The sequence below is a fragment of the Aureobasidium pullulans genome, assembly GCF_000721785.1.
Source record: "Aureobasidium pullulans EXF-150 unplaced genomic scaffold scaffold_8, whole genome shotgun sequence".
NCBI classification, from domain to species: domain Eukaryota; kingdom Fungi; phylum Ascomycota; class Dothideomycetes; order Dothideales; family Saccotheciaceae; genus Aureobasidium; species Aureobasidium pullulans.
This window is the reverse complement of record NW_021941028.1, coordinates 1,114,072-1,126,767: the sequence shown is the minus strand read 5'-3', so window position 1 is coordinate 1,126,767 and position 12,696 is coordinate 1,114,072. Positions and strand designations below refer to the sequence as shown.

General features: G+C 50.4%; 4 protein-coding genes across 4 annotated transcripts; 2 read left to right on the top strand and 2 right to left on the bottom strand.

The window, feature by feature from the left end:
• Positions 1 to 237: 237 nt before the first annotated feature.
• On the bottom strand, positions 238 to 3,370 carry M438DRAFT_355134 (uncharacterized protein; the record flags this gene model as incomplete). Its single annotated transcript, XM_029907012.1, has 2 exons — positions 238 to 770; positions 820 to 3,370. The coding sequence occupies 2 exons, from the start codon at positions 3,368 to 3,370 to the stop codon at positions 238 to 240; spliced, it is 3,084 nt and encodes a 1,027-aa protein (XP_029761344.1).
• Positions 3,371 to 3,738: 368 nt separating this feature from the next.
• On the top strand, positions 3,739 to 4,967 carry M438DRAFT_334983 (uncharacterized protein; the record flags this gene model as incomplete). Its single annotated transcript, XM_029903771.1, has 2 exons — positions 3,739 to 4,428; positions 4,491 to 4,967. The coding sequence occupies 2 exons, from the start codon at positions 3,739 to 3,741 to the stop codon at positions 4,965 to 4,967; spliced, it is 1,167 nt and encodes a 388-aa protein (XP_029761343.1).
• A 1,629-nt stretch (positions 4,968 to 6,596) lies between these two features.
• Positions 6,597 to 10,355, top strand: M438DRAFT_355132 (uncharacterized protein; the record flags this gene model as incomplete). Its single annotated transcript, XM_029907011.1, has 1 exon — positions 6,597 to 10,355. One exon carries the CDS (start codon positions 6,597 to 6,599, stop codon positions 10,353 to 10,355), a length of 3,759 nt encoding a protein of 1,252 aa, XP_029761342.1.
• A 739-nt stretch (positions 10,356 to 11,094) lies between these two features.
• M438DRAFT_365119 (uncharacterized protein) lies at positions 11,095 to 12,253 on the bottom strand (the record flags this gene model as incomplete). The annotated part of the gene is made up of 2 exons (XM_029907766.1): positions 11,095 to 11,121; positions 11,411 to 12,253. 2 exons carry the CDS (start codon positions 12,251 to 12,253, stop codon positions 11,095 to 11,097), a joined length of 870 nt encoding a protein of 289 aa, XP_029761341.1.
• Between the last annotated feature and the right edge of the window lie 443 nt (positions 12,254 to 12,696).

Genomic DNA, 12,696 nt, shown 5'->3' with positions numbered 1-12,696 from the left:
AACGACTGATAGCTCAGAGAGTTTGGCCAAGTGATCAGCGGCCTATATACACCGCTTGTCAACACTCTATTAGTCACCAACTGCACTGTCGACATACTACAAAATATTTAGAGATTTGTAGCGCAATTCGACGCCTTGTGTTCATGGTTTCTACTGTTACTGCATGAGTAAGCACCATGATGAGAAGACTGCAAACTTCCAATATCACGTTGCAGTCCCTAACTGTACTTCCAAATTTCAGTTCGAATACCCACCCATAGCCAAATCTCTAGCCTTTATTGCCTGGCGGATCTCCTCTTCATAGACTGTGTCTTTATCCAACTGTTGCTGCAGTCGTTGGTTCTCTTGTCGTAGATCACGGACCATCCCTTCCAGAGATCTGATCTGCTCCTGAGGATCATCGCTGAAGTCTATCATCTCAGTGTCAAGATGTTGAGCGGCCCGAGCGGCGTCGATAAGCCCTGAGATGCGATCATCCTTCTCAAGGAGCTCTACGCGCAGCTGCCTCACAAGAACGTCACGGGATTGCTCGCCCTCAAAGGCGGCTAGCCGTTCTTGAAGACGAGAAATCTCCAAATCCTTGTCTTCCAGAGGATCGATTCCAGATTCGAAATTCTCGGACTCATCAGGAATCCACACGACATTGCAACGACTCAAAAAGACCAAGTCGCTACCGGTAGATGAAAGACGCTGCTGCCATATTTGCTCTGCTGTGTTTGGCTCTGCGAGGGCCTCGTCTTCATCGGTCAAGAAGTCCCAATGACCCTTGCCTGGTGGCTGCACAGTTGGATTGAGGTACTGATCTTCAGGCCACCATACCAACACAGGTATGTTCGTCAGGTAACTCTTTCGTCAGGTAACTCTCCAAGATCTCGAGCATCGCGGTATTGGTTTGGCGGTTCTCGCCTGCATCGAGCCTGTTCGTGAACAGCTCAACAAGACTGTCGTATGAATCGGTGTCAAGAGCTGCTTTGACCCAAACGATGTTTATTCGACTGTGACGGGCTGCGAGGCCGGTGAAGCGTGCGGTCCAGAGCTCACTGGCCGTCATATAGGGGTATTGAACCTGCGCCTCTTTCACATCCCGCTCAGTGAGGTACGCCCAACGGCCATCACCTGCAGGTTGCTCACGAGGATTCAAGAATGCCGCATCAGGCCAAAATACCACGACCGGAAGGTCCAACGATATGTTGGCATCGCCTTCCAGACGTTTCAAGGCGAGCGGCCAAGCTTCGGAGTGACCTAGCTTCTTCGCTTGCCATGCGTCGAGGCTGTTCTGGCTTGGGTCGAGGAATGCCCATTCACCATCGCCTTCTGGTAGCTCTGTAGGATTGATGACTGCTCTAGCGAGTGTAGCTTCCTGAATGAGTTGCTGACGGTCGACCGTCGAGGTTGGCGGTCGAGTTGAATCGAATGGCGCAGATTGCGAAGACCCCTGTGCAGACCCAGAGGCAGTTGTATTCAGATCAGGAGGAAAAAGGGGTTTTCCTTTGGAGGCAGAATGATCAGAGACTCCCTTATCATGCAAAGATTCCACAGAGTGTGAATGAGAAGGGTGCAGATCGTTAGGCAGTGGAATCGTGCAGGCTATATCAATAGCCATCATGTCTTCTTCTTCCTGACTATCCGGGATCACCGTGTCCGCTGGGAAGCGAGACGCTGGAGACGTTGGAGACTCCACGGTGTGACAGGCTCGACAAAGAAGACGATTGTCTCTCGTGAGAGTCAACAATATGCATAAGAATGGGAGAGAGCATCTCATACATGCGTGCTCTCTGTGAGTCTTTTCGCTTGCATTGCGACAAGAACAGTGACTCTGCTTCACGTCTTCGATAGACACTTCTCCACGATCGATGCTGTCCGACGCTTCCATCATGGCCAGTATGGTATTAAGCAGACTCTTTCCGGCCACAAGAGCATTAAGACCCTGCTGCTGGACATGCGCAGCTAAAATGCGTTCGAGTGTTCGAAAGCGACATGTAAGCGCAGATGATGCTGCAGTGCGGGTCTTCATGTGCTCTCCACTGATCATACTCTCGGCATTGGCGTACAGGATACGAGCCACGTTGATGCTGGGCTCGAGACTAAAATAGCTGTGCTGAGATCGAGGCCCAGCAGTAAGATAGAAGCTACCTCCATTGAAGCTTCCACTAGTCCTTTGGAGTGTCAAGTCATCGAAGTAGTTGCCGATCGTTTCATCGAACGAGTCTCGTAGCTGCTCTGTTGTACCACATAGCCCTACGCGCGAATAGAGGGACCACCGGATTATATTCCAGCCGGCTTCAAAATCGCGACTGCCATCGCCGTGTAGAGGTAGAGCGTCTTCCGCAAACCAGAATCCATCTGGAATTCGGAGGGCGGTATCATCCAGTATAGCATCGCTACGTATCGCGTTGAGCTGAACGCCGACTGTTTCAGTGTGCCTGGTCTTCTCCAAGTCTGTGTTGATGCATAAAAACCGTATGCTTGCTTGCAGAAGAGTCGTGGTCGTCCCCGCTGCCGAACGAATCTTCGAACCGTAAACATCTCGGCTCTCGCCTTCACCGATCCAGTCCGAATGAAGCAACCCGAGATCGATATCATGCCGCCAGATCATCAGAGATGTAATTTCAACGAATGTAACTATGTGAGGCAATGCCCTCGCACCCCGGGTAGGAGCGTTCCACTCGCTCAATGGGAGTGGTAAAGGAACTCTGTTCATGATGCGACAGGCAATACGTCCGAGCTGCCGAGCAGCTTCCTCGTCTCTACAGATAGAGGTATCAAGTGCACAATTCTCAGGCACTGCTGCACTGCTGGCCCGCCGAGGGTTGGCTGCGCGAGGCTTGAGTTTGTACAGTTGTACACTTGGACCCTCAGATTCATTGATGTCGTGCACAATGACTTTGAAAGCGGTAACTTCGTTGTCTTCTTCTGCTCTTTGAACTTGGTAGCTCGAGACTTCCTCGATGCGAAAATCTCGAGGTCTGCCAGAGACGTTGGTGTAAATGCCGAGATCGAGCACATGCTTCGCGCGTGGGCGGCTAGGGTCGTAAGTAAAGCCGTGAGGCCTTTCACATAGGCCATCTTTGACCAGTCTTACGAAGGCTTCGACGTTGGGTGATTTTTTGTTTGGGAGGATTCGGTACGGATCGAGTATTGCCGCTTGGTTAAGAGCTTGCAGTGCTGCAGTTTCTGGCTGGGAGTCTGGGTCTCGATTGGGGGGTACTTCCGGTGCATGATGTGTAGGTGCAGCTTTTCGGCGAAGGACATCGCTGTCGCCGTCGCCGTCGCCGTCGCCGGTAGTGGTTTGGGCTTGTTCGGACTCATCTTCCGGATAGTAGGTCACCTCTGTCTTCTTCCGGTTTGCTTGATTGGTAGCTGAAGCCATGGTTTTTTGATTCGAATTGCGATCTACGACGAGACTGGATGCGGTGTAGTATTGGCGGAGTTCTTGGTTAAAAATTGATGTGACGCTGGGTGTTGGCGGAGCAGAAGGTACCAGAAGCCAGCGGGTCTATCGGCCTCAGGCAGAGACACCTCTTGAATGGGACGCGATGGGCTGTGGCTTTAGTGAGACAAAGTGACCAGAGCCTTCACATGAATAAGGAAGGTTCTGGATAGTGCTACAGGGGAAGGTGTCGCCTGCTTGGCCTTGGTGGACTTTGTTTGCTTGGTTTGTGAAAGCGGACGGATACGTACAGCAGTGCCCCTCAGCTACGAATCTCAATCCCATACCACGCCAGGTTTTCTGCAAACATGGCAGAGAACCACGCCAAAAACCCTATGGACATGACCGCAGCCGCAAAGATCGCTTATCACAAGCACGTAAGAACTCAGATGGCAGCTGCAAAGGCACTCTACGAGTCCGGAAATGTCAACCTGACCATCACTGTCCTGGAAAATTTGCTTGAGACGACGCATTGCAGCTTGATTGTACGACTGAAGGCGCAAATCATGCTGGCCCTGTCACATGAGCTCTGGGCCTTTGCCGAAAAACACAGACTCCTGGCCGAGAGTCTCTGGAACCACATCAGATACATCGAGCCTGTTGGCGAGGACCAGTTCATCGAGACGACACTGGAAGAAACACGTCAGACTTTGGACAAACTCCGAACTTTACAAGAGGAAAAGCAGCCGCTCGACGACGAGTACGACCCAGATGACACAGAGGGTCCCAGTACAGCACCCGAGGAACCCCTGCTGGAGCTGGGTAGAGGAGATCTTAGAGGCCACATTCAAGCCCTCGAAGCCGAGGTCCCATTCAGACCAGGACAAGCAGCCTTGAAGCTTTCTGCAATGTATCAAGGTGTGGCAGTTCATACCACACCGGAGTACGACAATGCAGTCAAGTCAGGCGACATGGAAGCAGCAGATTCGTTCTTCTGGGAGATGCTCAAGAAGGCATTCCTAGAGGGAGAAGCAACGGCAAAGAGGCGTGTTGAACAAGTGAGTAGAGTACGCAGTAGCATGCTCCTGTTTCTTGTCGCTGACGCTGACACATCGCAAAGCCTGCAACGGCGCCAAGCCAAGGGAAGCCCGGACTTGCACAAACTCCGAACACTCCGAGCAGCAAGAAGAAACGTCAATGGTTCACTCAAAAAGCCGGTCAAGTTGCGACTTCCGCTAGGAATCTCAGTCCATGGCACGCCCCGTCTGCCGACGCGATATCCGAATCACCAAGCACCCACTTGTCCCCTTCTCCTCGGCGCAGCTTTGAGAGTCCAACCGCACGCCGTGCAACCGCCGCTCGCCCAAACGACCATGCCATAAATCCCAATCTCCAGAAACCCCCTTCACGTTCGTTCAGTGCCAAACTCGCCGCAATCACAAGTTCGGGCGGAAGGAAGAAAGTCAAGGATACCGAGGGCAGCCCGGACAAGAAGGAGCAGGACACGGAACGTGAAATTGAGCCTCCAAAGTTCGTATTTCCCATCAGGAAGAAAGAGGAAAAGGAAATTGTTGCACCCTGGGATACCGACGAATGAGCCTTGTACCAATTCCGAATCACGTATGCCTACTGTGCCAGCTTAGTCGCAGGTACTTGAGTAGACCAGATCAAAAGAACAAATTCCATCTCTCACTTGAGGCATCTTTGCCGCATCATCTCTTCACCTCTTCTGCTGTCCGACACTTGTTTTACTTGCTAGAGCAGCGATCACCGACACCTTGGCGAGCCCTTCATGTAGACTCAGAATCCTGCCGACCAGTTTGACTTTGTGGATAGATTGGTCATGTCAGAGCAGTCAGTATTCTCTTTCTACTCTGATCTCGAGCTGTGCTTCCAACAGCAAATCCCCACAGAGACGTCGTAATTACCGGGACCACTTCATGCGCTAATGCAGAATCTTACAGTCCTCGACTCCGTACACCTGCTTCTGTATGTACTTATGCCTGCATCGGTTAAATAGCACCGCGAATTTAGGGAATTGCATATTCAAGGGTTCCACCGATAGATGAAATAAGTTCGTCTGCAAGCCTCTCGGGTGTTGTTGCATGGTTTCGCCTTGGCAAAATGTGCAGGTAATTTTACGGTACCACAACACACATTGCAGGCGCTAAGAACACGCCACAACGTGATAGTAAAGAAAGAGTTATTATGGTCACAACAAGAATGATGAACGTGTGCTGGAGTCTCGAGCGGCACGAAAGGACGAGCAGATTGCGTAAATACCTTGGCTTTATAGGCAACAGCACAAGCATCTCTATTTGGTCAACCATGATAGCGCTGGCGCAACATCATGCATCTCAGCAGAGAGCATATGCAGCGAACTCACCCACTCACCGTACTCACCAATCGGCATATCATCTGCTAGACCTGCAGCTAACTCCATATGCCAGGGTGGGAATTGAGGATTGATCGGCGAAAGAAACAGACCAATGTGAAATGAGGATCCATACCCAACATATCAAAGCATTGAATTCACGCCATCATCTCTGCAGATTCTGGCCGATCTGCTGACAGTAAGCATGCAATTCTCCGCTCTGTCTCAAGCCCTCGGAGCTCTACGAATTTATTGACATGCGTGCGACCACTTAAAGCGTCACGTTCATTTAGGGGATAAACCTGTAAGCTGCAGCAAGAATTTATTGACATGCGTGCGACCACTTAAAGTGTCACGTTCATTTAAGGGATAAACCTGTAAGCTGCCGCAAAATGTGCACCTGAGGAACATATTATCAGCTCAGCGGAACGACCTGGTCGTGGGCTATAACCATCCGTCTGTACCCGCCAGGCATCTCCTCTTGATCACATCCATCCTTTCACTCGTCTGCCTTCTGTGGTCGTCATAACTCCCTCGCACTGTGCTATACCATCTTCTGCTACTCTTGCTGCCAGCCCGCAGCTTATCGATCCTTCTATTTGCTTTCTTTTGTCTATCACCGCCGCGTGCTACCTATTATCTTCTCTTGCTGTCATCTGCTCTTGCTGTCATCTGCTCTTGCTATCATCTTCTCTTGCTGTCATCTTCTCTTGCTGTCATCTTCTCTTGCNTATCAAGTTTGTGCCGTCTCCTGGCCGTATGAGGCATGTGACTGCTCTACCTCGATACTGCGAAACACGAAATGGACATAATTGGATTCGGAATTTCCAGACTGTCCAGGTGACGCCAGAGATGTGTCAAAGAGAGGATGGCGAAACTCGGGTGTTCAAATTACTTGTCTGCGACCAGAATGATCCAGATCCACACCGCGAGATCGTCCATTTGTTCACTTTGAGAGCCCAGTCCAGGCAAGGGTCTCGAGCAGAGAATTGTTTAGTGGATCTCACCATATGCCGCAACAAGTCTGAAGCGCTGGCTCTCGCTGACGTCGCATGCGACGTATTGAACAAAACCCCCGGGACACTCCCTCTCGAAAGGTGGAACGCTCCTTACGGTCAAGGTCATTCATCAGTCGTCCAATTCGTCGAGATCGTCACATTGATGACATGGAAGCCGGATCTGGATTTCAACAAAATTCACTCTGACTGGATTGGCCACGATCGAAGTGCAGCGTACATCTCTCAGATGCGTTCTTCTCTCAAACCCGAGCTTCGCGACCATCTATACGCATCTCCTAATTTTCTGTGTGTCTTGAGCGATCGCACTCGGGCAGGAGATTCTTTTGATGACCTTCGCGTAAGACCTGGTGATGTCAATGTCAGCGTCGTCAAAAGAGATTGCAATATTCCACAAGGCTTCTGGTTTGCTCAAAGCACCACTCCAGACTATGCTGTGAAGGACGAAGCGTCAGACAGTGCTTCTTGGCAACTCTTACGCTGGATCTACTGGTCACTTGCTGGGTTCTGCGGGACTGCAACGCAACTCCGAGAAATGATTGATGATTTGTCGCGACCATTTCTGCTTCCTCATGTCGGAAGGAAGGAATATAGAGAGCATGGAGTGCTGAATGGCAAGGCTTTGTTCACAGCACCACGAATAGCCAGCCATCACATTTACTTCGTGGCCTCTGCAGAACTTTCATCCTATATTTCTATGAAAGATGGATCGGCACCCTCTCCGAGGACATTCCGCCCGAGGACAAACTCAAACAGTACAATTATGCTTGCGTATATTCATCAGCGAGGTATTGATGCACTTGCTTCCGGAAAGCTTCTCCAGAATGTTATGCTGGCGGTCATGCAGGCCGCGGATAAGGTCAACCGCAGAGATTTTACCGAAACCGATGCCATTGCAAATCATTGTGACCCTCAACAACACCCATCTAACGACAGAGTTTGTATGTCTTGCGGCACTGTCCGCTCTTATCACGACATGTACTGTCATTCTAGAAACCGTGCTCTCCTCTGCGCGGGGTGCAGAGGAAACAACGACCCTTTCATGTTTGTACTCGTTGCACCCGTGGAATATCAATTCCGCCGGCTGATATGGCACATGTATGAGGCCGACGAGACACACGGACCCGTTCAATGGAAGAGGCCTGACATGCAAGCAAGTATGGAGCAACAATTCAATATCAGTACCTACAGATGGCGTAATGCTTATGGGAATCATGACTTCGACGTTCACAATGCAGTCTACAACGATGATTTCTCCGGTGGTCGTACGAACAAACACCCTTTACGGCCCAGTCCAGACCGGTTGTTGCCGGCATATGTATCAGCAAACACTCCACACGGTCCCCATCTACATCATCCTGATAACGTTGCTATGACGTTCCAAGCTCTGAATTACGCCAGAGGTACAGACATTCTCCATATGGTTCCATGGTACAAAAGGATGCTTTCTCTGAGAGAATTGGTGGCCGATCGGCCCTGTCAAGTAGACTATCACGAAGAGATTCAAGGCCAGTGTGTAGCTTTCGAAAGAGCTGCAGACAATGCTCTCCTGATCAAGTCCTCGCTCCCAAATGGTAACAGTGCCAGGCTGAAGAACATCAGAGACGACTTCGGAGAGATATGGGCACCAAAGTACAAATCTGGAGTTTTGGATTCGGTGATCAGGTCACGTTTCTTGACCAGGCGTCATCGCATCAGTTTCACGCCTCGTAGACGTCGTCGCGGGATTGTGGCACCATTTCCGGACTTCAGGATGTGGAACGAGAAAGAATTGACCAATATCAAAGGTCTGATCGAACAGGCTCACCAACCAAGATACAACCCTCACAACCTAGAGCTTCCCACCGGCAATGACGGATCTCCTCTATTTTTTCGTAAGAACACCACGCCAGATGACTCTTGCTGGGAGTTTCTTTTCTGGGAGATGCGGGCACGGCTATGGACCTGGTGGCATGAATGCGACAGCGACAACGATACTCAGGAATCCCCCACCACCATACTGATCTTCTTCGTCATGCAATGGCTCAAGTACAGCGGTAAATGTCATATCTTCGGTTTCAAATTCGTACCCTTTGCCGGCCATACTCAGGTATACTCCTTTGGCCGAGGGCTGCACACGTTTGATCGGGACGGGAAACTGATCAGAGACATCATGCCGGGTGAGCCGTTATCAACGGGCTTCATCACAACCCAACCCACAGATATCGATATCGATTGGGTGCCAGAGTATTGCACCGCAATGCTGGAATCGTGGAAAGCCAATGCCTTGAGACACGAGTATCCTGTCGCCGTATTGCACCTTTGTCTCGACGCTGTCAGGATGACTGTGGACGATAGAGATACCGAGTATTTTGATGCTCCCAAGGAAGCGTCAGAATATCCCGTCGTCACTTTTCCAAGATCGTGGAAGCACACAACGTCGGAAGATCGCCTTTCCTATGTCAGCCACGGCGCCGACAAAGACGATGATGCGTTGATGGATGACGAAGTCTCCTCGCTTATTCTCGGTGGTCGTATCAACTACGATGACGACGATGAAAACGATGAAGATGAGTATGGAGATGAGTATGAAGATGAAGATGAAGATGAAGATGAAGATGAAGATGAAGATGAAGATGAAGATGACGAAGATGAAGACAATGAAAAAGACAATGAGGGGGAGGAAGTGGCTGTGTCCAGCGACTCTAGATCCTTGTATGAGCGACAAAGGGCTATCGCAAGTGCCAAAGTGCGAGGCTGCATCGTGAACCCTCCTGTTGTGCCAAAGGTGGAGGGAACTTTCACGTTCTTGGAGACTGGAGTCGACGATCTTGCCGCAAGGATGATGGGTTACGATGACGGCAGGGCAGTCATCGAGGCTCGTGCGAATGGCCATCTCAAAGGTCTCGAATTTGGTGTCTCGGTCAAGATTCAGCCCTTTGTTATATTCCAACCCCATCCCAGTTATCTCAACCCTACTACACAACCTCTCACGACCGGCAAATGGTTGTATCTTACACCTGACGACAAGGCAACTGCTCATCGCTATTTTGCAAAGTACCAACGACATTCCTTCACTGACCATGCCGCCCCCACTGCTGAAGAAATTTGGGAACTTCGACGTTCGGGCCATGCAGACTCCAGGACCAAGACTGCTATCAGGGGGATCAATATCGCTTGGGCTACACTCACTCATGACAACGACCTCGCTCCAGCTTTCACGCAACAGGACTTCTCCTCCATCGGCACGGGAAATCCGGAGCTGGAACTCCCACTACCTAACACTAATCCACTCGAACCACTGCGACAAACGCAGACTGGCCGAGCCAATAGCGCGATACCTGGAAACATGTCACCATTCTCCGACACATCAAACACCGCACTCTACCTGGAGCATAATAGATGGAGTCCTGCTGCACCTGTTATTACTGTGCCTCTTGCTCGATTGCAGTTCGAGGAAGATTCGGAAGATGAAGAGTCTCTCAGCCAGAACGACTCAGTGAGCGTTCACACCCCGGATGCGCTTCGCCGCAACCGCACGTTGAAGGCAGAGCTGGCAGAAGCTTTGGAGCGGCACCGGTCAGAACGCCGTGGACAGCGAGAGCAGCGAGAATAGTGGTACACCGAGGACATTGGGGATGTTGAGGACATTGAGGACATTGAGGACGTTAAGGACGGCTAGATGGGAGCAGAAGGTGCAAAGAAGTACAGTGTGGTCAGTGATCGATCGTAAATGATAATTTCGTGACAATTAACATGATAACGATTTATAATCTTTTCCAGACGAGTTGATTGGTTGATAATGAAAGCGGTGATGATAATTGTCATGATGATCACTCGAACATCGAACAGGTTCATCCCCATGACAGCAGGGTCGCCCTAGTAGAATCGGATAAGATGCGGAGATCCTCCACAACAATTTCGCTATACCACTAAATTTATGGCTTCAAAACCTGATCGTCGTAGTTTTGCCCCGCCAATGAACCGATGGATGTTTATACTTAATGTGTGCTAATTTTCAGTGAATTTAGAACACTTGCTTATTGTCGTTAGCATTACCTTGTTGTCGCCTACGTATAACTGATTGTCATAATCGTGATTGATTGATCATGTAAAATCTGGTAATTGATTGATGATGGGATCATTATCAATCATTATTAATTACTGACCACACTGAAGAAGTATTCATCATTTAGCTTTCATAATCAACTTGACAATCAATACTTTGAAGCTATTCACTCCAATTCCAATCTTGCATATGGCGCGCCTGTGTGCACGCGAGAAAAGTTATCTGTGTCGATAGAACAACATTTAGCACATGCATGTTGTTAATGGTTGGCGTGGTTGTCGTCTTGCTAATCTTCAAGTCGGATGCGTGATAACTGTCGGTCCGAATTAGCTCTGCATGTTAATAATTAACCCTCCCCATGTGCTAAACTTTGTCACGCGCACCCTGTAGAAATGCACAATGTTTTTAAGATTAATGCAGCCGTCCACTGAGAGTGTGATATTTAGCGCCTCTCTGCGGACGACTAGAGAGATCTTGAAAACATTGTGCATTTCTACAGACTGAATAACCCCGGGCATGGCCGTAGGAGATGGCTAGAAGTGACAGAATTGGGCACACGAGGAGGAGGACGCGGTCCGGATAGCCAAGCACTGTCCACTCACCTCGGCGGTCGCGTTGCTCAAAGCGGCGTTTTCAACCGGATCGTCTGCCGAAGTACTGCCGGTCTCCAATTGGTCTTGAGCGAGCTCATCGAGTTGGACGCGCGCGGCCTGAAGGAATGACTGGACATCGGCCGGCATATCTGCGCCAAAGAACTCCTTTTGCTCTCGCCAAAGCTGTTCGGCCTCTTCGCGACGAGATATGGCCCAGCTGGGAAAGTCGGTCACCGACGCAATCAAGAGACAAGTTCTCAGCTTGACGAGAGGTGACATGTGCTTGTAGTTGTGCAAGATGTCTTCCAGGGCATTCACATAACCGGGCATATCACCGTAGTCATACAGTTCGTCGGCTCCAGCGCACTCATCGCGAACCTCATCCAGCTGCTCCTCCTCTTCTTCGGTATCGTCATCCGAAAGCATCGAGTCATTGCTGGGGAGAACGAGGGACTGTGGCAGGGTTGGGCGAAAGGTGGGTGGGTTGTCGAGCTGATACGCGGACAAGATGTCCAGTTCTTTGCGTGTACCTTCGAGATCCACGTCAGGCCTGCTGCTGAGGTAGGGTGTTCCGCAAACGCTTGTATACAGCCTCTCTGCTCGTAGGCGATATTCCTCGGCATACGGCCAGTTGTTGGATGATGCGCTGATAACAATGCACAACTTTAAGCACAAGTAAGGTGGGATCGAGTAGTTTTCGAGAAGGTGTCTTGCGCCTGCGAGAGATTCGTCCATCATCTCGGCTTCGTAACAGTCGGCGATTAGTTTGAAGGCCTTTCGGAGGACGTCCGCGACGTTAGTCTGATCCAAGGCGATGATGGCCTCCACGATCTGGAGCTTGGGCTGGTCCATGATGATGGTGCAGTTTTGGAAAGGCAACTTCCAGAAATTCCAGAAATTCCAAAGTTGGTAAATTCGACGTGTACGTCCTGCGCCACATCCCGACACGGTGGTACCAGCAAACAACACTGGCGTCTGTGTTCCTTCCATTTCTAGTCTGTTTCTTCCCATTCTAGTTTATTCCTTTGCTTGTCACTGTGCCGCTCTCGCGTCATCTTCTGTTTCTTTTCTGCTAATCTACCAATATCTCCTCAACCATAGCCATTCAAACACTGACCGTGTCTCGAGGGAACGCGCCATGGCAATGCCTCCTACCAACCGTGGGCATCTTAAGCGTGATGCTACAGAGGGCCCCAACGATCCCAGCCAACCGAAGAAGCGCATGCTGTTCGCTCTTAACACTCGTGGCCTTGGACCTCTGAACCCTCCCTCTAGCCCGCCAAACGAAGATTCCC